This window comes from Porites lutea, chromosome 11, assembly GCF_958299795.1.
Source record: "Porites lutea chromosome 11, jaPorLute2.1, whole genome shotgun sequence".
In the NCBI taxonomy this organism is placed as follows: domain Eukaryota; kingdom Metazoa; phylum Cnidaria; class Anthozoa; order Scleractinia; family Poritidae; genus Porites; species Porites lutea.
The window spans coordinates 1,842,089-1,867,597 of record NC_133211.1 but is presented as its reverse complement, the minus strand read 5'-3'; the positions used below and the strand labels follow the sequence as shown (position 1 = coordinate 1,867,597).

Sequence of the window (25,509 nt, the reverse complement as noted above, 5' to 3'; positions counted from 1 at the left end):
TGGAACCCCTCCATTCAAGGGACATAGCCATGGAGGGGACACAAAATTTGGTCCCGGAAAGATATTCACATAATCCTTGTATTTGTTACCTGTATTGAAGGGACACCTCTATTCAGGGGAAAGGGACACTTTTTCTGGGTCCTGAAACCTAGGTTTAACCTCCATTCAGGGGACACCTTAGCACTCATAAAGTGACCGACCACTAAAATCGTTGATAAGTTTAAGCATACACTCGTTACAATGGTGACAGCTTTCCAAACTTGAACTATCTGCATTAAATCGATGTACTGTACTTGTGGGAATTCAACACCAAACGTCACAGTGATGAGTTAATCATATTTTTTTAACATTATTAAGCTCCTTTAAATAATGACTATAGCAGATTCCGGGCAGTATTTTATTTTGTTTGGTTAATTATTATCAAACCCTAGCCTGCGTAGCTGGCGGTATTGTGTAGTAGTCGAGTGAGATTTGGCGGCGGAGCCGTTGTAATATAGTCGAGTGAGATTTGACGGCGGAACCGGGAGAAATACCGCCTGCCAGAGAACCATGATTTTTCGAATGCCGCCCACTTTTGTCACGTTAGCTGATCCCAATTAAATCAGTCAATCAAAGAGAAACCTGCATTTTGAAACTTCCGATTATTTTCACGCGAGACAGTTTAGAAATAAGCGTTGACAGGCTAAACACGACTCCTAAGCTCGTGACAATGTGAAACGTGACCTTGTGAGTTTGCTTGAACAGAGGTTTTTTTTTATTTTCTCGGCTCTCGCTCGAAGGTTACTAGCACTACACAGTGCATGTATCATTCTAAACTTTGACTGAGTAAATCTTTTTTTGCAACACTAGGCTTAACATTAAAAGGTCATGAAGCTGGTTTGTTACATGCATACTGAGTAACCATTTCCGGTGGTTTATTCTTCTGTAGGTGTTCCTGATAGGATTTGATCTCAGATGCAGTTGTAAAGTGTTTTAATTTTCTTTGACCTTTGTTTCTTACGGCTAAATTAAGACAATTCCAGCGCTGTGAAGTTTAAAGACGCCATTTCGGCAATTTGGTCATCAATTATGCTCTTTCTAAAGCGGAAATCACAATCACTTTACATGTACGTCTTCTCCAGTTTGCCATCTGCTCCCTAAATTGGGAAATATACGCGAAGTCTCATCTAACATGATTGACATATGTATGGCCCTCGACCAATCCGTTTCCCCGCACGCTGGTATGCGGACCATTCAAAATACCGGGGTTTTCTGGCAGGCGGTATTTCAACCGCCTCGTCCCTACTCCTTTTTTTTGGAACACGGCTCCGCCGCCAAAACTTTTATCTCACACCCACACAATACCGCCAGCTACGCAGGCTAATCAAACCCCAGCCCAACCCCCATTCAGGGGACACTTGCCTTGGTCCCGACGGTCCCCTGAATATAGGTTCCACTGTATTTCGATCGCCGTAGTAAGGCAAAATGCTTCTTATATATAGCAACAACTAAACAAAATACCTTGTCGCCTGAGTCCCCATTTCCTGAAATACACTTCGCTTTGTCTGCAGCCAGTTTCCTCAGTTTCAACAGCGTGGTGTTTTCCTTGTCAATCTTTTTAATTTATAAAGGTGTAAATAATACTGAGAATGCGTGTAACGAAGGAAAATGAACTCAAACGTATGACCCCTCCCTTGGATGGAATCTTCTTTTCATGTTCTTAACCTGTATACAGACGCCTCCCCTCCGCTCGAATAAAAAAAATTGGGGAGAGAGACGTCTGTGGATCGCCCACGTTAATCGTGTACCGGTATACATTTGCATAAATTAAATTAATTATTATCAAATGTTTTATGCAAGAGTTTTATGCAGCAGGTTTCGCCTAAAGAATTGAATAGTTCAATTATTCTCTTCATTTGAAAGTAGAGCTCTTCTTTTTTCTAATTATACGAGTCATGACCGGCACAATTGCAGGCCAAAAAAATATTTTCCACGCATTGCCCACGTTGAAATACAGATACAGAATTGTTTACATCCTTCTCTTTACGTCCTTCTCGGCAGAGTACACATGCGACCGCACTCGTTGCAGAAAACATCAGTCATCTCATTTCACATGCTGGAAAGCCAAAAATATTTACATTTCAATGTTTTGATGTTTTCGAAAGCTGCCCTCTGAGGCTAACGTTTTCCTCGGGGAAATCTAAGATTCATTTACCTATCACAACAGCGAAAATTACTCAGGTCAAGGCATTAATATGCTAACCAATCAGAGACATTCCGGGGAAACCAGAATACGATTAACGTCAGCGATTCACAGACGTCTCTCTCCCCGAATTTTTTTTAGGGGAGGGGGCGTCTGTGCACAGTGCTAAAACTATATGTTTCTAGTTTTTCGGATACTGAAATTTTTACTTATTCTTACTGATTACTTTTCTTAGAGTACCCTTAACCGGCTCGTTTAGATTGTAACCATTCTTATTTCATGACTCACACCTTTTCTTTTGTTGTTCCACAACCTTTATCTAACGTACAACCCTCTTGAATATTTAAGAAACTGAAAGTCCGGGGAGGGCTTGATAACGTAGCAGGGAAGAGCAGGGCTGAACCTCACAGTTTGAACTTTCAGTGGCTGCCGTCACATCTGGGCTACTAACTATATAGTTAAGACGGGGATAACCATAGTTAGCTATTTCGGTAACATTTACGCCTCGGTGATCCAAAACAATACAGACTAACTATAGTTATACCCAAGCAGGGTTCGTAGGTTAGTCTTAAGTTTACAAAAAAACAACCAATCAGAATGTGACACTTCTTTTCCCACGTGCGAGATGAGCATATATAAAAATGCAAAATACAAAACCAAGCGTGAAGCGAGGGGGAAACCAAAAACAACAAACAAAATATTTACATAGGCTAATTAGAACTAACTGTTGTTAACTGCGTGGTGTGACCGCAATGTCGACTGAAAGCATTAACTACAGTTAAGTATGACATCAGGTAACTTGACACTAACTTAATTCGATGAAGGTGTGAGCGTGCAAATAGCTATAGTGCTTTGTTCTCTTAAAAAAGGGTCTTAATTATTGAATCATGGTAAAACAGAGACCGAAAATTTGGTCAGACCGAAAATTCGGTTCAAATTTTATAATATTAAGACAGACTCATGTGTTTTCCATTTTAAAAAGATCTATCAGGAATAATATCATGAAATAATTACGGCCCGAGGGACGTATATGGATTATAGGCGGCTTTTTTTCTTCGATCAGGTGCAATGAGACATTTCCGAGAGGACTGTAATGACACACTGGTGTTTACAAGTAAAAGCGTGAAAGTAATGCATATAACAGGCTGAAAATTAAATTGAACTACGTTTAAGTCATGCAGGCATTAAAACATCAAAAGGATACAGCTAATCCTTCATCACACCAAGTCATTGTCTGTTCAAACAAGCTTAACTTTGTACAGGCATTAGCTCCTGAAATAATGTAATTCATGTATAAGAATAATATAATTATATTTAGATCATGTTCAAGTGTTAACTGTCCTCTCCCTTCTCGCCAAGATATCATTTTCAAACGAAGAGAAATCGATTTGCCTAAAAAAGTATGCGTGAAGAACTTTGTAACTTTATTTAGAAAAAAGAGAGGTAAGACTCTCCTATGTCTCCCGTTACACCGTTAACATAACCATACTACTCGTACTGGCCCCAGTTGTTCAAAAGGTGGATAATAACACTATCCACTGGATAAATCTCTTACCAGGTCTACCAGTGGACAATCCAATTGGTTTATCTAATACTTATCTACTGGATAGTGATTTTCCGGTGGATAGCGCTATCCAACGTTTGAACATTCGGGGCCTGATAATTACTTTATGTCATTGACCCGAACTCCAAATTTCACAATGTCCTCTACTCTATAACATATAGATTTAGCCAGAGCGAAAAGCAAAGCTCTCGTAGCCTAAGTAGCAAGCGTTTCCAATCGAGTTATTGCGCGAAACTTAGAGCGGAAGCGAAAAAAAAAAGGTGGAAGGGGGATGGAGGGGGAGGGGAGAAGAGGAAACGCTTGCCCGCAAACCCCACGATTCTGAAAAACGCCCCTTGATATTTCACGGTTCGGTTTGTTTGTAAATTGACAGCTCGTCAAAATAGGAGTTTAACGAACAGATTACCCCTGGATTGCCAGACTTGTAAAATTACTTTGTTCTCTAATAGAACACGCCCCAGGCGATTGCAAAAACTGTGGTAAAAAAGGTTTACGATAAAAGAAGGTTAAAACTCTGAGCAATTGCTGCAGAATTTCTTGTTTTTTATTGTGTGGCTTTATTTCGTTGTGAAACCTCGTCGAAACGTCAACAATGATTTTTTCGCAACAATTCACTCAGCCGGCTATAAGTTTTGCAGAGCGGCTACTCTTCAGCCCGCGTCGAGGCGTTCTCTACAATATATGCCGCTAAATTTCCAATAAACAAAAAGAATCTTTTCATTTCAAAAAGCTAACAAATCGCTTGTCTGTGGCGGCTTTAGCTAGTGTTGAGTACTGATGTTCTGATTTACGTTGATGTTATCTCCTACAAACAGTCTATTTGTTTTTTTCCAGTCAGATCCGCACGCCGTCATTCCCAATAAATTGTCCTTCCCTAGTCTCGACTGCTCGATCTCCAAATATACTTTGAAGACGCAGATCTCATAAACCTTTGCACAAACACGATTCAAATAAATATCAGTCCAAAGCAATTGTAATCTGCGACCACAAATCAGTTGAGACCAGATCTGTGACGCTCGTAAACAAAGCATACCTGGTTTGATTGATGTTTCGAGTGCTAAGTAATCAACACTACTAGCACCGCACCAATCACAAGCCGCGTTCGTGGGCGAACGCAGTTTTTCAAAATCGTGGGGTTTGCGGGCAAGCGTTTCTTCTTTCCCCTCCCCCTCCCCTGTCATTCCTTCTTTTGCTCTCTTCCCAACTTTCTCGATGAACTCGCGCGGAAACGCTTGCTACGCAGGGTAAAGCTCTGAGAGGTTTTAGGCTGCCAGCCCACCACACCGGCTAAAAAATGACATTTCAAATTAAGTAGCCTGTGGTGCGCAAGGATGGACGGTCATGTGATTACAAAATTTTCTTGGATGCGTAGTTAACCAAATTTTGTTACCCATGGTGCACTGGAAAGCTCCACTATAGTTTGGAAAAGAAAAATCGTTGCTGCTGCTGCTGAGCTTTTTTTGTTAATGCAGTTGTGCCGCGAGCGCTTACTTTGTTATTAGAGTAACGTGGAATTAAGGCCTATGAGTGTCTATGATCTTTTTTAAATTACCTGTTGTTATTGCTTTGATAAATAGTGGTCGTATGTCCTTGACAACTTTTGCATCTCTAAGTGAGCCACTGTAATTTCCTATGAGTGTTGCAAAAAAAGAAAAAAAAACGCCGTGATAAAGCAATAAAAAACACATTCTCTAGTAACGACGCATTTTGTAACAAGGGTTGCGGTACTTTGTGACAACTTACGTATTTTGTAATAAGAACTGCGGCCTTTTTGTAATGAACCGGGCCCAGCTCCTCGAAAGTTGGTTAAGTTTAACCTAAATTTTAAGCAGGGTTTTCTTGTCTAAGAACATGCAACTTGAGCTTACAAAATAATGTCGGACCTCTAAAGGAGTATTAGAAATATTATTGAAATTGAAGGGGTCTTTAAATTTAAGCAAAATTAATAATATATTTTGTTAAAACTAGCTAACTAGTAACTAATGATTAAGATGGTTTAAAAAATGCGTAACCTCCATTTATTACAAAATACCACAGCTCTTATGACAATGTGCGTAAGTTGTAACAAAATGCCGCAACCATTGTTAAAAAATGCGTCGTCATTCTTCTCTTAATAACAGTGCGAGGTGTTAAAACCAGTACGACACCTATTAGTAATAAGAGTTAATGAAAAATGAAAAAGTACGAAAAAATGTTCTTCTTTCATTCAAAAAGTCAAAAATATATTCTAAATTAAAAAACTTAATTAAAAGCCCCAACTGGCAGGTGGCAGACAAGTTGTATTTTACAAGCACAGTTGAGCAGTCAGTAAACTTGAAGTTAGCGGGAAATAAAACCAGCAGGTGGAGCGGAGCACAAATCCAAGACGTCAGGATTTCGAGTACGAGGTACCCACCACTCGGCTGCTCTGCCCCTTCTATTTTATAAATGAAAATAGTCTCACCCAATTTATGATGTGCAAGTGCTCTGTTGCTGTACAGTTTAGCTTTGAGATCTTCATCCTTACAGTTAACTTCAATTCCCTCAGTATAGAAGTAAACGGCATTGCTGTAATCTTTCTTTCTGTATGCTTCATTACCTTCGTTAAAGTAAACCTCAGCTATCGCTAGAAATGAATTAAATTAAGAAATTGTTAATGTATATTATTATTCATTCAAAACATTTCCCCGATTCTGATTGGCTAAAAACACACGCATAATTCACCATAACCAGCTACTGATGACCAAATTTGGAAGAATTTTGCTATTAATCAAGCAATGACGTCAAAAGTGCAGCTTTTTTGCAGGTTAATGCACCGTTAACAGAGAAGACCTGGGGACGAGGCTGAGTTGTTTTGGTTGTGGAAACACGGACATTTCACTCGTTGCAAGAGTAAGAACTAGGCGAAATAATAGCTAAAAACACGGTAAGAACAGCAAGAAGACAACTCGAAGGACGACATCTGCTATTTGGAGAATATTTGCGGAGCTGAACAACCCTAAACGTGCACTATCGAAGATGAGCTTAACATCGATAGAAGTAAGCATGTTTTAACTATGTTTTTAAACTAGGAATTATTTTGACTGAATAATAAAACAATTATTGAAGTCGGCTTCTCGGAGGATGTTATCACCCTCTTCGATCTCCATAATTCTTCATACGATACTCAGCCACAACCATTAATTGTTGACTGAAGCAGGACACCATGTATTTTGACCCTTTTGACCTCTTTATGCTGTTTGCTCAACTCTGTTGCATGTTACCTCGTAAACACCGACGAATTCCCTCGCTCAGTCTGTCACCACTAATTTCCTGTGAAATTTGTTTAACTTAGCTGAACAATTCAGTTGTCAAAATTGTCTGTCTACGCAATTTGTAACAACGTCCTGACGCAAATTGTAATAATTCTATTTTTGCAAAAACAACATACAAACAACAGAGAAAACGAAAAAAAAAAGATATTAAAGTAATGGCAAGTACATCTCAAATCTTGCAAAGAACCTTTTTTCTATGGGCATATAGGCCTTTCCTCGCGTGAATCATGATTTTGTCGGCCGCATTTTGGTATTTTGAGATTACAAGGTGGACTTTCGTTAAAGCAGGAGGAATGCAAAATAAGGCCCTATGATAGAGCGTCTGACTGTGTTGGAAGGCTGGTGAAGCCCCACACATGCATTTCGTTCGAAATGAAACACTTACGAGAGGAGAATTGCGTCAAAATGATCTCACTCTTACTGGGCCTGATTCGTTCGACTGAATTGGCGACTTGAAAGGTTCGTAAGAAATGATAATTGAAATTCACTTCTCAATGACCGGGTTTCGAACCTAAGCAAAATCCACCAAAACTGCCTAAATACGAGAACTAACGATTAATAATGTTTATTTAAAAAAACCAAACCAGGTTCGTTCACTTCGTTTATGAGGCACTAACACAACCTCGTTCTCAGCTCTCTCTTCTTTCTCGTTCCAGAGGAACCAGAGAATAAACAATAATTAACAGCAACAACAACAACAAAACGTAAGTATGTGGAACGAAACGATTTAAGAGTCAGTAATAATGGATCGTGTCGAATCTATTTTTTAATTAACGCTTTTCTAAACAATTAAAATTTCTTGTGGCAGTATTCATGAACATGACTTAACTCGTCGATGCCGTCGACTCGTTTGCCTGCGTGCAGACGTCTCCTATTTCCTTTGTTGCACGCGGAAAAGGGACGTCTGCGTAACGCCGTCGCTAATCGTGTTCCAGCGTCCCGCTGGGTTCCCAAGATCTTGGGAACATGCTGTGATAGGCTGACACACAGTGCGCATTGTTCGACTTAACGCTGATTGGTTGTTATTGAATCTGGTCTGATAATGTATGCAGTGATTTATGTAATCGGGGTTTTCCGGTCAAAACTAATCAAAACATGTGCCATTCTGTGCAGACCGTACAAAAGCGGCGTGGACTTCGCACCAGGCGGGCATTTCGGAGAAAGCCAGCCAAAAAACTAAAATCTTTATTAAGCCATAACAAACAGAGGTCAAAGAAAATTTAAACACTTCAGAACTGCATCTGAAATCAAATCCTATCAGGAACACCCACAGAAGCATAAAGCACAGGAAATGATTACTCAGTGTACATGTAACAAGCCTGCTTCGTGACCTCTAAATGTAAGACTTGGTGCGGCAAAAACGAGATTTACTCAGTCAAAATTTACACTGCTACATGCACTGTGTAGTGCGAGAGAGAAAAGAAGAAAAACCTCTGTGCAAGCAGACTCTCAAGGTCACGTTTCGCATTATAACGAGCTTATGATGTTGTGTTTGGCCTGTCAACTCTTATTACTAACCGGATATTATTTCACAATTTATGCGAAATAGAATTCCATGCCAGCGGGACGCTGGAACACGATTAGCGACGGCGTTACGCAGACGTCCCTTTTTCGCGTGCAACAAAGGAAATAGGAGACGTCTGCACGCAGGCAATCGACTCGTAAGGTTTACTTTTGTATTAAGGCCTCGTTGCTGCTAATTAAGTAACATTATTTTTTGTTTTCTCATTTGCTTGTATGTTGTTCTTGCAAGAACAAAATTATTACACTTTGCGTCAGGGCATTGTTACAAATTGCGTAAGTTATTACCAAAATGCGTCGTTATTACATAATGCAGCACAACATCTTTCATGAAAGAATTTTTAAACAACTCGCAAAAATATGCAAGGAAATAAATCAAATCAATAAAACAGCATCAACTTCACAAAATGTACACAACCCCCAAGACGCGAAAAGAAATCGAAATAGGCCGTTTTTTAGCAGTTGTCCCTCATACGATAGACCCTCCAGCAGAAAGATATCTTTGTATCCTGAGCGCAGACGTCACCAAAGAAACACCAAATTTTTGCAAACTGAAGCCAAGAATTGCTTTAATAATTATATTTTTTATGTTAGAAGCTAGACACTTTATACAGAGAGCTTTCGCGAAAGGCGACATTCATTTTTCAAGGCACAAGCTTTCGAAAAGGCTCGTGTTGGGCTTTATTCTAGGATCGTAAGAGAATAAGAAAAATATGTCTGCTTTGGACATGTTAAAAGCTGATATGAATATCTTCGTAATGTTCTTTGTAGCCGTTACCTTACCTTTCAAAGTTTCGTCATCAAAACACAGCTTTTGCCCTACATCAGGTGATGTGACGTCACTCTCATTTTCTTCTTTACCTCCTCTCTGCGCCATGAATTCTGGATCGGGGAAAAAAAACAAACAAACTGAAACAAACTTAATATGCGTCTGCGGCTTCCTTTCAAACGTGAACAATTTTAAAACCGATAAAAGTCGCTCTCATTGTAAACACTGTAGTGGTTATTAACAACAACAACCCTTATTTACTTCACATACAAATGATAGCTTAAGAGACGTCCTTATTCGTCCTTATTCGATGAAAAAAAAAGTATGCTAGTTTCAAACACATCTCCATTTAATGGCTGCCTTCGCTTAACATACTTTATCGTTACCAAATTAACAACCGATAGTGTTCATCATCATCATGACCAACCTCGTCCCCAGGGCTTTTCCCTTAAAAAATGGGTGGGGCGGGAAAAGGCCCTGGCATCGGCTGGTCACGTGCACAGCGTAAATATTCCTGAGAAGCTAATTTATATGCAACCCGCTGGTTTTGCGCTGACAGAAGTCGAAGGGAGTAACAATGGAAAATACTAGCATAGAAAACTATGTCAATATTTTCGCGTGTGTACGATTCAAAAGCTGAAGATCCATTTAATTGTGCATTATTCAAATGCTATAAGTTTACGAAAGGGCGTACCGGCTCTACGTTGTCACGTACAAAATATATCAAATGCTTCAGAGTTGAGACAAGCTGTTATTGACTAGTACTTTGACCGAACTTCATGGAGTCGTAAGTGTGATTTTGTCCAATGTCAAACAACAATGCGGGCCTTTGCCTCCAGGATTGAACTTGATTGAAATAGAATTGTTCATCAAAATGCTTTATGGATTCTGGTCTTCTCTACAACCCGACCATGAAACAAACAAATCTCCGCGCCGGATGCAAGTCAGCCCACCAGCCAGGAACGATGACAGGTCGCCGATCTGAAACATTTGAAGACCTCTGATATCTTTTCTCTTTTCGAGGATAAATATAAAGGATTTTCCTTATATCAAAGGGAAGATAAACTGATCGATTGGAATCAACTATAGCTCTGTCAATTTTAAATGGACCCAAGTCTTTCTTTGTTGCCAGTCGTTTGATCACAGAGGTCAATCAATTTTTTTAAAAATACAGGTCATACAGGCTAAGTTTAAACCAACGCTTGTCGCTGTGATATGACTGAGAGTTAAGGTGAATAGAACTAGGCTGTGTACGGCAGCCGTCTTCGCAAGAAATGAAAGAAAAAAATCTGAAGAGTCGAGAAAGCGGACTTTTCCAGTACATACTTTATGCATGTACGATATATACCGCTCTATAAACAGAAGTTTTACAAATGTTACTCGCTGTCCCCTTCATAGAAATCGAAGAAAAGCAAAAAATTACCAAGGCCAGTATCTGTGACAAAAAGGAAATCTTGCAAAACCTTTCGTTAACCGTTAAGAGCCATAAGAGGCCGCCCAAGATCGCGCGGTGTGAAGTTACGCATAATTTTAGCTTTTCACATAGCGCTAATTTATTACACCCAGGATTTTAGGGTGTACGAGGGGACACGTGACCAGCCGATGCCAGGGCCTTTTCCCGCCCCACCCATTTTTCAAGGGAAAAGCCCTGGGGACGAGGTTGCATCATGACGACGAAAATCCCCTGGGGAGTACTCCCTTACATTTGCCTTATGGGTATTGATCTGAAATAAGGTCTAGGATCAGGATTTGGAGAGCCGGACAACACACCCCCACCACGAATTCCCAGGAATACCCCCCTGGATTACTTAGTTAATGATTGATAGCGTTCATTTTTTGACACAAAAATCCCGGGTTACTCCGTTATATTTGCCTTATAGGTATTGGTCTAAAATAGCGTCTAGGATCAGGATTGGGAGAGTCGGACGGCACACCCCCACCACGTATTTTATAAACTGGGCCAGCCTTCGGCCAGCCCAGTTAATAATGAACGAACATTAAGAGGAATGCAATTCCACGCCTTAGCCCGTTGTAAGAAAACGACTTAATTCTCCGCTGTGTTCTGGAATTTTGTATGGCGAAAGTGCCAGCCTGAGAAAATCTAGTGTTGTAATAATGTGTTTCATAGGCGAGAGTGACAAAACTGGAGATATTAAGGAGTGCTTTGTTATTAAATACGGCATGCATTATGATACAAATGGATTTAAAGTACAGAAAATCCAGAGGAAGAACATTATAGAGGCCAAATAAAGGGACAACATGAGATTTGAACGGTGCAAAATTGATGAGGCGAAGCGCACGCTTTTGTGGCATCAAGATCTTATTAAGATAAAATTAGATTGAACAGCTTGGCCCCAAAGCGCTAGGCCATAGCTTATATAAGGTTACATTTATCAGTTTTGAATCCATGGATGTAAAATATGGACTTACAACATGGGATAAAAGATACGATGATCCCTTAAAGAAATTAACGATGTGATACCCGCAGATCTTTAATCAGCTCCGTTTGATACCCTCGATTTGCTAATCAACAAGACCCTATAATGGTGGTTTATTGGTCTACCGACTGCGCGTTTTTAAGCCGAGGCTGTATAGTAGCTTCTACCGCTATGAATAAAAATAGGCAAGTTAGCCTTTGAAACAAGAAACGATTGGCATTATTTTTAACTCGGACTTTCCACAACGCATCCAGTGCCCCAATCCCTTGACCCCCAAAATATAGCATTACAGTATAACTTGACTTACGTTGTGCGCTTATAAAACGTGACAGGGTCAACTTTCGGGGTTTTAAAGTCCTACTATGATCAAATCCTTGAATACTTTTTTTTTTGCGTGTGCAAATTATAGCTTCATACGATTAAGGAAAGTGGTATTTTTTGCGCTCAGAAACCATTAATTTTCGTCCGCCATAAAAAGGCTATGATCCTGTGGCCTGGATACCAAGAATACAAGACTATAGCTATGTGACGTAATTTTCTTAACTTGACTAATTTCTTGAACGAGCCCTGCTCAAATAACGTTCGGTTTCTCTCCCACTTCGAGAAGTTCTTGTTTAGGAAAACTCTTTCGATTTTACTACATTAGTCTCCGTATGTGTGCAGCAATCACTTCAATCAAACAAATTGTGCTGCACGCTAGTCTGACCAAGAGAATGAGAGATTGTTTACAGCTGACAGTTTCGTTGTTTTCTCGGTTTAATAACTTCGAAGAGTACTGCTTTTACGGCGGCTCTCAACGCAAACCAGCGGCGGAAAATTAAACTTGGATCTTTTGCTAGCATATAGAAGAAGGATCAATCAACAGATCTGGAATCTGAGAGATATCTTCGTATGAAGAGAGAGCGCGAGAAGGTAAGCTTACAGTTCGCAAAACTCGCAGTGAATGTCCCAAATGCTAATTCTTAAGTTTATTTGTATCGGTGGTGATTTTTGCTTTCATTACTGGCGAAGTGATAGAAAATAAATTTTGTGCTTATACCTTTTTTGACTGGAACGCGACGACTACGAAACGTTTAGGAAACCTTCAACTTCCACTCAGAATAAGGCGTGATATGATACATGTATGTTTCCTTTGAGTGCTGTGCACCTCTCTTTGTCAAGAAATTTGCTTGGCGTACATGCAAGTTATAAGAATTTACTTATATATCAGAGAAATAGCTGGTGTAAAAGGAAAGATTCACCTTTGATTGTTTTAGTTTTCGAAAGGCAGAGTGAGGCCTCTAGTTTAATTTGTAAACACAGTTATTGCTCACACCTTGCTCTTGTAGTGTACTATTTTTGTTCTTACCACCATCATCATTATTGTGCAATCTGAATGGTATGATATTCTTATACACAGTAAATTCCTTAGTATTACGAAGGTACTTTTCGCACGCCAGCTCATACCGCGAAAATGTAGCCTTTGCTTACGGGGTACCACTTATGACATCCATTCTCCTAATTATAAATGGCCAGCTCCTGTAACGGACACCTTTTTGAGCGTCCCAAGGGTGTTCGCTTACGAGATTCTTACGAGAGCTTCCGCTGTATTTAACCTGAATAACGAGGGTGAAAACTGTCAAATCTGAAAGCAGGGTTTTTTAAAATAATCTGGGGTGGCGTCTGTTTCACTTAAGTAAAAAAAATGTTCCTCAGATCTGGAAGCACATATTTGTTTACGCTGACGAAAGTGAAAACTATTCAAACTGACAAAGCGAAAGCAGGATGTTAACGCAGCATCTGTTTTAGTTTTCATCAGATTACTACTTAGCAGGTAAAAAATGTGCATCAAAAGCACATATTTGTTTACGGTATCCATTAGGTAATGGCGGGAGGTGTCCGAATAAAATCCAACACGCTTGTTTATTGCTTTGAGACTATCATACCCCGCTAGCAGGCGCTTGGAAGTGCGAGAAAGAACCGGTAGCGTGCGAAACCAGCCGGTTCTCTTCGCTCCTTGCTACTAGGCACGTTCCGCCAGGCGAAGCGTCCCTAACGGCGAGGAACGAGGAGAGACGGCTGTTTTCGCAGGCTAAAGAACGGGGGGCGCGACGGAGATACAAAGGACAGGTTAACCAAATAGCTTAACGTATGGTCGTAAAACAGGGTTCCTATTCCTTACTCATCGTAAAAAATGTCGATGGTAGTTTTACGGGGTTTGAAACAACAACAACAAGTTTATTCAGTATTACCATTTTGTACAGGTGTCACCGATTAAAATAACAATAATGAACAGCTAAGTTTAAGGAAATGCAGATATGACGAACGGTAGAATTAACTATGTTTCTTTCGTCTTTCAAATGCTTGAAACACTAAATGGTACTTTTCTACCCTAGGCCCCTTCCCCCGGATATTTAGTTGTAACATACCTTTTGATACAAAGAACAGTCAGGCAGCAGGAAAGTCAACTGAAGAGCTCTTGCTTTAATAGGAAAGGGAAATTGGCGAAACGAAACCTGGATGCTAAATGAACACGTTTTGCAATTTGGCCTATTTTCATCAGATCACTGCTTCATAGGTCAAAAGCAGGTAATAGTATTTGATTACGTCTGATGATCTGTTTAGTACCAAAACTGGAGTGACAACTGTCTGTCTTTACTTTTGTTTACGCTCTCCATAGGTCATAGGCAAGGGATGGGCGGGAAGGGGGGGGGGGGGGGGTGTGGGGAGAGAAAAAAGGGTAAGAGGCGAAAATTAGATGAGTCTACACAATATCCAGCACTAGCTCTTCGCTGGATTGTCGCTGTATTGCAGTAGATCTTTTTATGCCAAAAAGGTAATACTCCAGCGGTTAAACTGTATAAAATTGTTCCGTCAAAAGATGCTACTACAATGAATCCCTTTTGAGATTTTTGTTCACTTTATCATACGTTTAAACCTATTGACAAGTGCTTTGTGAATTCTCTTTCAAAACATGATTGCATCGGTGTGTGTATCCATTGAATGCAGAGAATACCTCTGAAACTATCGTGTAGTGCTTTTTTTTTTCTGCTTGAATGACGAAAGTGAAAACTATCCAAACTGTCAAAGCGAAAGCAGGATGTTTAGGCAGCACCCGAGGCTGATTTTCTTCTGACATTTTTTTGTAAACTTTTTGACTGTCATTGTGTGTTGGTATCTTCCTTTTTGCTCTTTAATAAATGCATCACGACAGCAAGATTAGCACTTTCACATAGAGAGAAAAAATGTTGTACAATGCTAAAATTCAAAACATCAGTCTGATTTATATCAATAAATTAAAAAATCTCTGATTACTTTCTGCTTTTACTGTTATTTCTGTTAACAATTTTTGCCGATGGAGCTCCGATAAAAGTTCTATTCTGTCAGTCAACCAATATCAATTCATTCTCTGACATAGAAAGACCACGTCACTTTGATCATTTCGGGAGTGTTTTAAATCTAGCAATGTGTTCAGTTGATAATAGTAAAACACTTAATCCACCATAATAGTTAAGGACGAGATGAAAAGACATTGAAAGGCATCCTAACGACACTTTTGTAAGCAATCTTGGTGACTACACTTTAACAGTTTATCATTATTAATCCAAATTCACCTGTAGGGAAGTCGGATGTAAAGAAAAAGCAACAAGAAACGCACCATACCACCGTGCCTGCAATCGTGGCTGCAAAGACTAACGTGACCCCGGGCTGCGACTCGGGCAAAACACCACTGGACTTCGACATGCTTTGCCAAGTCTCACTTGTGTACCCTTCGCTCTATTTTGAGTTTTTAACACTTACCCGCTTCAGTTTTAGTACGATAAGTCTCATTCCATGGGCGCTTTAAACTCTCCATGACCCCGCATCTTCCGTAACATTATTCCATGTGCCACGCAATATGTATGACAAATTAACCGGAAATGAAATTTTCCTCGCACTTCCAAGAAACTTTCCAGACTTAACAAAGCGAAACCACGTATAGTAAAACGTTTTAAATCAGAGGCTGCAGTTCTTAAATTAATTATATATAGGTAAAGAAATTGAGCTCAGCCTTAATTATCTACTCACACATATCTAGAGGATCACATATATCTAAATATAACTGAAAGGTACGGACATCCGGGTATAAGAGACAATCTCCAAAGTCCCGACAAAGTTTTCTCTAAAAATGACCCGCCTAATACGGACACCGGTTAATACGGATAAAGGACGATTTTTTTCCACGTCACATTAACTCTCATAACAATAAAATCCCGCTTAAAAGTTCTTTTCTGCAATTTTCACATGTTAATCAGTTGTTAAAAGCAACAATTTAGGGTAGCTAACAGTATTGTTTTCCTTCTTTTTCGTTCCTAGAGCTGCTATCATTTCGGCTGACCAAAAGTCACGCAATATGTGTATATGCTCTACTGAGAAACGAAATTGGTTCGCAATTCTTGGTTATTTGTTGTCTTTGGTCTTGTTGTTCATTATACAAAATAAAGGCAATTCCGGGTTAAAGGAGTGTCCACTGAAAGTACAATATACAGTCTGCCTTGCATGTCCAGTTGGATATTGCCTTTCTTGTCGTCCCCAACCCCCCGCCCTCTTATCCCTTATCCTTTGGATTTGAAACCCTCTTGTGCAAGAATTGCTAGAAACGCCTCATGGTTTTTTTTGTGTCGACGGACTTTAAACGTAATCAGTGGTAGCAAGGGCAAACATAGCTGACAGTGGGAGACAGTGGGAAGACTCGACTAGTTGATTATACCTCTGAATTGCTCTATTTCTTACTAGTTATGCTCCTGTCAGGCGCATTGCAGTTTGACATTAACTTTGCCCTGACAGGAAAGTGAAAAGTCAGGATTTTGAATTCTGATGGGGTTAGCCCAAACCTAGCACGAATTCAAAGACCGCCGAAGGCGCAAGTTTATCTAGAGGGGTCAGCCAGAACATTTTGACAATTTGAGATAAACCTAATGGTACTCCTGGGAATTCTTGATTCTTGATCCTGACCCTTTTTCAGACCAAAAATGTCATTTTTCACACCCGTTTGCAGTGCTGGCCTCTAAGAAATTGTCATCATTTGGCTTAGATTAGATACGCCAAAAAAATTCTTAAAATCCACTGCGAATTTGGTTATTTCTTTCTTATTCACTTGGAATTGAATAGGTTTATACACCGTAGTTTTCTTGAAAACCCTACGCGATTCCAGAAAAACCATTCTGTTAGTTTTCTGCACAAAGACAAATAAATAACGATTTGCAGGTAGCACATCCACATAGTGGTTCTTCGTTTACCTGATTCCTGGTCGAATTGGAATTTGGAAATGTTGGTTTTTGAGGAGAGGGGAAAACCGGACTACCCGGAGAAAAACCTCTCGGAGCAAGGGAGAGAACCAACAACAAACTCAACCCACATATGGCGTCGACGCCGGGATTTGAAATCGGGCCACATTGGTGGGAGGCGAGTGCTCTCACCACTGCGCCACCCTTGCTCCCTAATCCAAGCTTATGTATATAATTTCTGGGTTAATTTGTTATTGGTTTAAAAATCACATGATGAATCAAAAGACTTAGCTCTTCCTGGGGGAATTCCCTAAGAGATAACATCATAGTCTTCCTGTTTTTCTGAGAATGTCACACAATACATGATTTTTCCTTCCTTGAAAGCAAGAGAGAGGGAGAAAGAAGGTAAAAGGGATTAACATTGCTTGTAAACGAATAGTGAATTTGAGTATTTGTTTACAAAGGGTGAAATATATAATTTTGTTCACAATTTCTCCTTTGAAAATTTTTCATTATTTTATAAAGTGGCTCGAATTTCTGACATTACAGCACCCATAGTTACGGTAACAAGACCTTTCTAAGTTCTTTCTTTCCTTTGCTAGTATTTCCATGAAAAGCTGATGCTCTTAGCTTCGCTCAAATTTTTTCAAAAGTGGCGAAGATGATTTCCTCTTTCCACTCTCGAGTGTTTCTAATGTGGCCGCTGAGCAAATCTGCGCTGCTCTCATATGAAAAAGAAAATGACTTTGAATACTTATCATTATGACTGTGGCCAGTTGTTTTTTAAATTTTCCCCCTTTTGAGTTTCACTGCTTCATCATGAAGCGGAAACCTTCCACTATCAATTCACTTTGAAACGGAACGCACGCACTTTAGTGCAAGATAACTTTGATGATTTATAAGGGGCTGCTTTAAGTCTACCAATAAGTGCAATCGTGTAAAAGACGGGACAAAAACTCTCTGTTTAAGCTGTCGTTTTTAAGCTGTTCGCGGAGAAATTGAGGGGTAACCGGCATTTCATGATGGTCTGAGGCAGAGTCTGATATTCTTCGGACATTTTTTTGTAAACTTTTCGACTGTCATTGTGTGTTGACATCTTCGTTTTTGCTCTTTAATAAATGCATCACGACAGCAAGATTAGCTCTTTCATATAGAGAGAAAAAATGTTGTAGAATGCTAAAATTCAGAACATCAGTTTGATTCAAATCAATGATCTAAAAAATCTCTAATTACTTTCTGCTTTTACTGTTATTTCTGTCAACAAGTTTAGCCGATGGAGCTCGGATAAAAGTTATACTCTCTCTGTCAACCAATATCAATTCATTCTGACATAGAAAGACCACGTCACTTTGATCATTTCGGGAATGTTTTAAGTCTAGCAATGTGTTCAGTTGATAATACTAAACACTTAATCCACCATAACATTCAAGGATGAGATGAAAAGACATTGAATGGCATCCTAACGACACTTTTGTAAGCAATCTTGTAGACTACTTTAACAGTTTATTATTTCGTTAATTACCTTGCTCCCTCCCAACACCCCCAAATTACACTATTTAAGCATAGAGAAAACAAAATCTTAAAATTTATCTGTGCTAAAATATGGCTTCCAGCAAGATTAGCAATTTCACATAGAGAGAAAAAATGTTGTAGAATGCTAAAACTCAAAACATCAGTCTGATTCAAATTGATGAATTAAAAAAATCGCTAATTACTTTCTGCTTTAATTTACTGTGACTGTTAACAAGTTTTGCCGATGTTCAGTTGTTTGTTTGCATCAAAACTTACTCAGCACAAGTAGCCCTTACTGACCGGGGAAAAGAAATGCCGATTGCTCCTCCTCAGATAAAATATCCTGGGTATTTGTCCGGCAAACTATGGCTTGACGCAGTTACAGCCCTCAACTCAAAACAAGTGACTTATAAATAGGTTTCTAAGATACACTTATTTTTTTCCATTACAGAAACGTGCCCATTGAAAAACGTGGCCCGTGAAAAGTGGGGTACCCATTAGGCTTTGAGAGCAAAAACGAGGTTTCAAAGACTACCATGGTTTTCGGTCTCTTATGAACTTCATAGCGGTTACACTATTCTCACACTTTCAAGAGACAATGCAGAAACAATAGAAGTAGGTTGCCATTGTTTTAAGTGTTGGAATGTCTTTGTCATTGTAACAAAGAAGAAAATGTTTATGCAAAGAGAAGCATTTTTCTTCCTCGTGCACTAACATAAAACCCTCGCGAATTCGGTAGTCTCGTGCGAATTGTTTCGATGGCAAAACAGTTTAAGCTAATCAGAAACCAAAGTATTCTTCACTTAAAAACTCCTCTTCACGAAAATCACTCGATAAGATTGAATAAAAATGTTTGCAGCGTTTATAAATATTATTATCAGAAGCGGTATTGTAGTTGTTTTCAAGAGACGGATTAGATCGCTGTTTAGGTTTGGCCATTAAGTTTGTAGTTATAGCGTTCTTAAAGAAAGTATCGCTCTTAATTTTGCCGTATACGTTGCTAAAATCAATATCTTAAATGAATAATGTAAGTGAGAGTGCTTTTTCGTCGAATTTGCCCGTAAATTTTAAGGTTTATAATATTATCCAAAACCTGCGACAAAATGTAAACAAACTATTGACGCATCGGTTGCGCTCATATTTCATCGATCGATTCGAACACCATGAAGTTTTTAAAAGGTAAAAATTCGTTTTAAGTCAGTGCATTGAATTATTTACGGCAAAATCAACAACAATCATCGAGGATTTTTCAATTTTGAAGCGTTTAACAGCAAAAAGTCACATGCTAATTCGGAGTAAATTTAGACAGTTTTTAAACAGACTGAGCTATTGTTAGTCGCGTGAAGTTCTATTCTTCATCGAAGAATAGGCAAATGTTGCGGCTGTCTGAGCAGGACAATAAGCAGGAAAGGGATATACCCAGGGAATTTCTTGATTCACACTTAATTAACGTCATTTTTCACTCATTTGCATTTTCACGATCGACGTTTTTGAATGGGCGCGTTTCTTTAATGCTACTGTTATCTAAGCTACTCACTTTGTTTAAGCAACTGACTCCTCAAGTCTTCACACAATTTCGTCTTAGCTGATATCACCAATTCTAATCAAAACCCTCATACAGTGATAAACTGGCACAATTACCTGAACTGAACACGTATCTTTTTTGTAGCGAAATGACAAGCAGACTCTGAAGGAAAACATATGAAGTATGTTCACTGCTCTTCCGCCAATCAAAACTAAAACGACCAATAAGAAACAATGGATTAAAATCTACCAATCATGTATCACTGTTCTGTCAATCTCTTTAGACTCGCTTGTCTTGGCAAGACCTTAAAGGAGGGGGGCGTAAGGGGGGTCCGAAAACCGCAAAACCGCACAGAAATACGCCAAAAAACCGCAAACCGCATCGGATTTTTTCCCGAATACCGAAACCGCGCGTACATGTAGGCCGCAATATGAAAGCTGACGTCAGCAAGACTTGTGATATATTCTGACTAGGAGTAATCGGAGCTTAGGAGAGTGCGTTCGATATGTTTGTTAGGCATACAGGTAGCAGTTGAGGCGAAAAGGTGGTTGCGATATCGATAAATATGATTATGGCATATTTTGAACGTATTAGGGTTGCGTACAGCAAAACCTCTATTTAAACTGTGTATCATAAGAACGTTTTCAAAAGATATCGTATGGTTCGGTGTCAAGTGCTTTAAATCGGAGGAGGCATTGGCCAGAGTGCGTCGTAAATGGAACATTTTGTTTTACTGGCGCGAGTTACAAGGCGCAGTTACTCAAAGGCCGATTAGTGCTTAACCCGGGATTCTTTTTCTTTCTTCAAAAACATTTCTTCAGATAATTTTCTCTGTCATTTTTAAGAGCATCCAATTATCAACTTGTTGACAAAATGAATTACATTGAATTTACTGTTTTAAAAGCTTTCGCATCTGAATTCAAACTTCGCACTAACCCTGTCAAAGCCTTCAATGGTACGTGTGTGCGGCTCACGTCAATAACTTTTCCAGTGATTTGGTCCGGCGTGTTGATTTAAGTGACTCGAGAGTGGCGCTACTGTGGGCTGGTTTATAAGTTTTTTCCTAATAAATAACATAGAGTTAAAGTGTTCGTTTGTCCGGTGCCGAAAATATCACAAGGCATGATCAAATGGGGCCGCCGAGCTTCACATCTCGGTAGATTTACTTTGTGGCACAAGGGCTGCCGAGCTACACAACTCGGTAGATTTACTTTTTGACACAACGACCGCCAAGCTACACAATTCGGTAAATTTACTTTGTGGCATAACGGCCGCCGAACTTAACACGGTTTGATGCATGCACCAGGAGTCGCAGACATTTTCCAAAGACAGTGACGAACCATGCTCAAAAATATGAAGGCTTATTCCAAATCAAAATTTAACAGCAAACTCCTGAAAGATGAATGCTTTAGACGATTCAGCAAACACATATTGATGTACGCTTTACGAAGATTCAGCAAACTTTTTAAAAGATGAACGCCTTACGAAGACAGAATATCAGACCTTAGACTTGCTACAAGTCGACCTCTTGGCGAGCGGAGCGAGCCTTGTTTGGCCGCGAGACGGCCTACCGCGAGCGACGATATGAAATCCGACGAAGGACTTTTGGAAAGTCTAATCAGACCTCAGCAAACCTTTGAAAGATGAACGCCGAGGACACAAGAATCACCACATGGGTTAGCGCGTCAAAGTGAAGCAAAACTTAAGCAAGAGCCTCAAAGCGAGGCAAATGTGTGTCGACGACCGACGACGAAAATGCAATCTCAAAAAAACCTCTCTTATTAATTGCACAGGACACCCAATAATGCACACAACACCCAACACAAATTAGGGGCTGCGTTCTCGTACCTCGAACGCAATAACATTGTGCGTTAGTATTAAACATACCATCATAACGCTAACGATATATTGTACTACACTATTATACTCTATTTACTACTAACCATATGCCAAGTATGCTGGTCATGTACTTGAACGAAAAACTCTGTCACTGATCCTGTACGTCTTACATTGGGTGACTGATCACTTTGGACGACCCTGTGCTAGTTGTGGAACGCGGAATAAATGTTTCTTCTGGAAATGTGACCTTCTTGTCTCGTAAAGAGTTCACGTTCAGTGGAAAATACGATTGCTAAAACGTACAGCTCTTCTGAAATTCTCCCCTTCCTTTCCTTCTTCATAGAAGATTGCCACGCAATTAATTATTACGTCCTCTTCGCTTTCAGTTGCGACCTCGACGACCTCAGTTGCCATTGTCGCGCATTGAATCAAAGCAACGAGAACACGACGCTGTATGGCTGTACGAGCTAACATCCGGCAACTAATTTTTTTACGCATCACTGGCCAAAACGGTTAATCACATTAAGTATTAACTGGAAAAGGCCGTAATTGCAAACCACAGAGTTAAATTGTAAGCTGATATAATGAACCCTGATGCGTTGTAAAACAAAACACTTGGCTCGCGCTTGCAAAACAACCGGATGCCGACCGTTCTAAAGAGTGTTATCACCGCAGACACTTTTTTTTTTCACCGAAAACCGCGACTTCAAGGTTGTAATAACCGCAAACCGCTTAGTGTTTGGAAACCGCAATACCGCGAGTTAAAATAAAAATTACCGCAAAACCGCACCAAAAATAACGCAAAACCGCATCACCGCAAACCCTTACGCCCCCCTCTTAAAGGGGCTATGTCAGCTGGAGAGCATGCGCTCTGAGGTTATGCAAATTACTTTCAACTGTCAAAATTCTATTGTTTTTAACGCGCGACTTTCTCCTTGATCTCTGTCACGTCCAAGGCTCCGAATTTAGAGAGGTTAACAAGCGAAATGGGTTTAGATAAGGGATATTTCGATAGAATTTACGAAACGTTTCTTCTCTGGTTATGCTAGATCAAGAATAAAATTGTGACGACAATTTTACTTGTAGTTTTGAAGTAAAAACGCATGCCATTCATAAAATAGAGCGCAAACAAAAATTCAACAACAACATATTGTCTTATTCAACAAAATAAATCGAAGTTGTATTTTACAAACGAGCTACAAAAGACGCTAGACCGAAGATAAAGACCAAGACTGTTTCAAATCATTAACAATTAGACTTGTCTGTCGCTAGTGATTTTATAACAGGGTCGCAACAAGGTATATTTTTTGCCGACTGATCCCACATTATAGCCTAAAATTTTGATCCCTGATTCCAAAATTGTTTCAAAACTTGATCCCTGATCCCACGAATTTTTTTTTTATCCCTGGATTCAATCTGGGTTGGATTAACGTTAAGTGCGTATACTTTATAAAAACTGAAAAAAAGTGTTTCTCTGTTTTATTTCTTTTACAATTAGTCACATCATTTACTGAATGGAGAATTAAGGTTGGCTCCAGTCTGTTCTTTCGACACATCGACTTATCATAATTTCTATCATAATCGTAGGAGCTCTGATTACAATATATCTTGTAATGAACTGTTATAGCTTAGTGCTCTGTTCGTACCATTTACGCCCTTCTTTTAACAACACAAGCGAAAGAAAAGATCAACTAAGTCTGGTAAAAGGCATTTGCTCTAGCTGTACACGTATCTTTGTCTCAGTCGTCGCCTAGATAGCACCGGTTGACCAACTAAGTTGACTATTTTTATACGAGTTTGATACTGGTGTAGGTAGCCTGAGGGTGTACGCCGCAGGGAGAAAAGTTGTAGCGATGAAGGCGGCCCAGCCTAGGGGGGTTGGTGGCATACTACCAGAAAATTTTTAAATTTAGAGTGTCAGAAATGCCATTTCCAGCGTTTTTTTACAGAACATTTTCAGTAAATTAATACGCAGGAAAATGCAGTAGCTAGTCGTTTATTTTACCCATCTCTGGTGTTGTTGGTAAGATTCAGCGTTTATTTTTATTTATTTATTTATTTATTTAGTCACTCACAAAACCTTACACAACATGAACAAAAGGTGTTAATTAAATTATAAAACTAATGTGACAAGGAAGCCTAACGAAGCTTGAAGCTTATATTAATAGGTTTCCTTCAACTACCTAGTGAACTAAGTTCATGGCTGAGTGCAGAGTGAGCAAGATCAGAAAATTAAACGACAGATCGGCTATCAGTTAGATAATTCTTTAAATTTTTTTTAAAAACAGATGTAGAAGGAGAGCTAATTAGTGAAACAGGCAACGAATTCCAGATTTTAGTCCTCGGTAAAGGATACTGAATTGCTTTATATTTGTTCTACAAAAATGAGGTCTATATTGAGAGGCTAGTCGAGTTTCGTATTGATGGACTTGATTACTACTTAAGAACAAGTCATGAAAGCTATTAGGCAAAAGATTATGGTGATAAGAATACATAAAGGTAGCGACAGAAAATGAATTAATACTAAATATGTCAAGGACTTTAAGCTGGCTAAATAAAGGGGCGGTATTTGCTAGATAGTGAGCTTTTGTTATGAGTCGCACTAGACGCTTTTGCAAAAGGTAAATACAGTTTAGGTTGGAACAGTAGGTGGAGGACCAGGCGACATTACAGTATGTTAAGAAAGGATATACAAGGGAGTAATACAAGGTCATCAAAGTTTGGGATGATAGGTAAAAGCGGGCTTTCGCAATAATTCCCACACTTTTCGAAATTTTTTTTGAGACGAAATCAATATGTGGTTTCCAAGAGAGATGCTGATCAATGAGAACACCTAAAAATTTTGTCTCCGTGACTTGCTTGATCACGGTATTTTCCAGAGTAAGAGGGACATTAACATAGACTTTCTTTTGCTTTGGATGAAAAATCATAAAATTTGTTTTAGTCAGATTTAGAGATAACTTATTCACTTTAAGCCAAATAATTATTTTTGCAAGTTCATTGTTAACAATAGAAACGAGGTGATTGGCATCTTTATGGGAACAAAAGATACTTGTGTCATCAGCAAACAGTAAAGATTGAGTGAGACTAGAGACATTAGGAAGATCATTAATGTAAATAATAAACAAAAGAGGTCCAAGAATTGAGCCCTGCGGGACGCCACATAAAATTTTCCGCGGAGAAGATCGATGGGACCCAAACTGGACAAATTGAGTCCGATCGTCAAGATAGCTTTTGATCCACGCCAAAGCAGTATCCCGAATACCATAGTGTTGCAGTTTATGACACAATATTTCATGATTAATTGTATCAAACGCCTTAGAAAGATCTAAGAAGATGCCTAAAGTTGTTTCATTTCTGTCGATAGCTGAAGATATGTTGTTGATCAAGTCAATTAACGCTAATGCAGTCGAATGATTATTACGGAATCCAAATTGTTTCGAGTATAAAATATTATGCAAATTTAATAAATTAATCAGTCGGTTGTACATGACTTTTTCAAAGAGTTTAGAAAAGGCTGGAAGAATTGATATTGGCCTGTAATTACTAAAAAGTGTTGGGTCATCTGCCTTAAAAACTGGAATCACTTTGGCTATTTTGAGAGATTCAGGAAACACACC

General features: G+C 39.3%; 1 protein-coding gene across 1 annotated transcript in view; it reads right to left on the bottom strand.

Annotated features, from left to right (window-relative positions):
* Positions 1 to 20,206, bottom strand: part of LOC140951908 (uncharacterized) — a 31,752-nt gene extending 11,546 nt beyond the window's left edge. Inside the window, exons 1-6 of the mRNA XM_073401281.1 lie at positions 20,167 to 20,206; positions 9,344 to 9,442; positions 6,190 to 6,351; positions 5,299 to 5,376; positions 3,387 to 3,454; positions 1,501 to 1,593 (exon numbers count right to left, since the gene is read on the bottom strand). Of these exons, the coding sequence (XP_073257382.1) occupies positions 1,501 to 1,593; positions 3,387 to 3,454; positions 5,299 to 5,376; positions 6,190 to 6,351; positions 9,344 to 9,437 (495 nt within the window). The 5' untranslated portion in view covers positions 9,438 to 9,442; positions 20,167 to 20,206. The remainder of the gene's footprint in view (positions 1 to 1,500; positions 1,594 to 3,386; positions 3,455 to 5,298; positions 5,377 to 6,189; positions 6,352 to 9,343; positions 9,443 to 20,166) is intronic.
* Between the last annotated feature and the right edge of the window lie 5,303 nt (positions 20,207 to 25,509).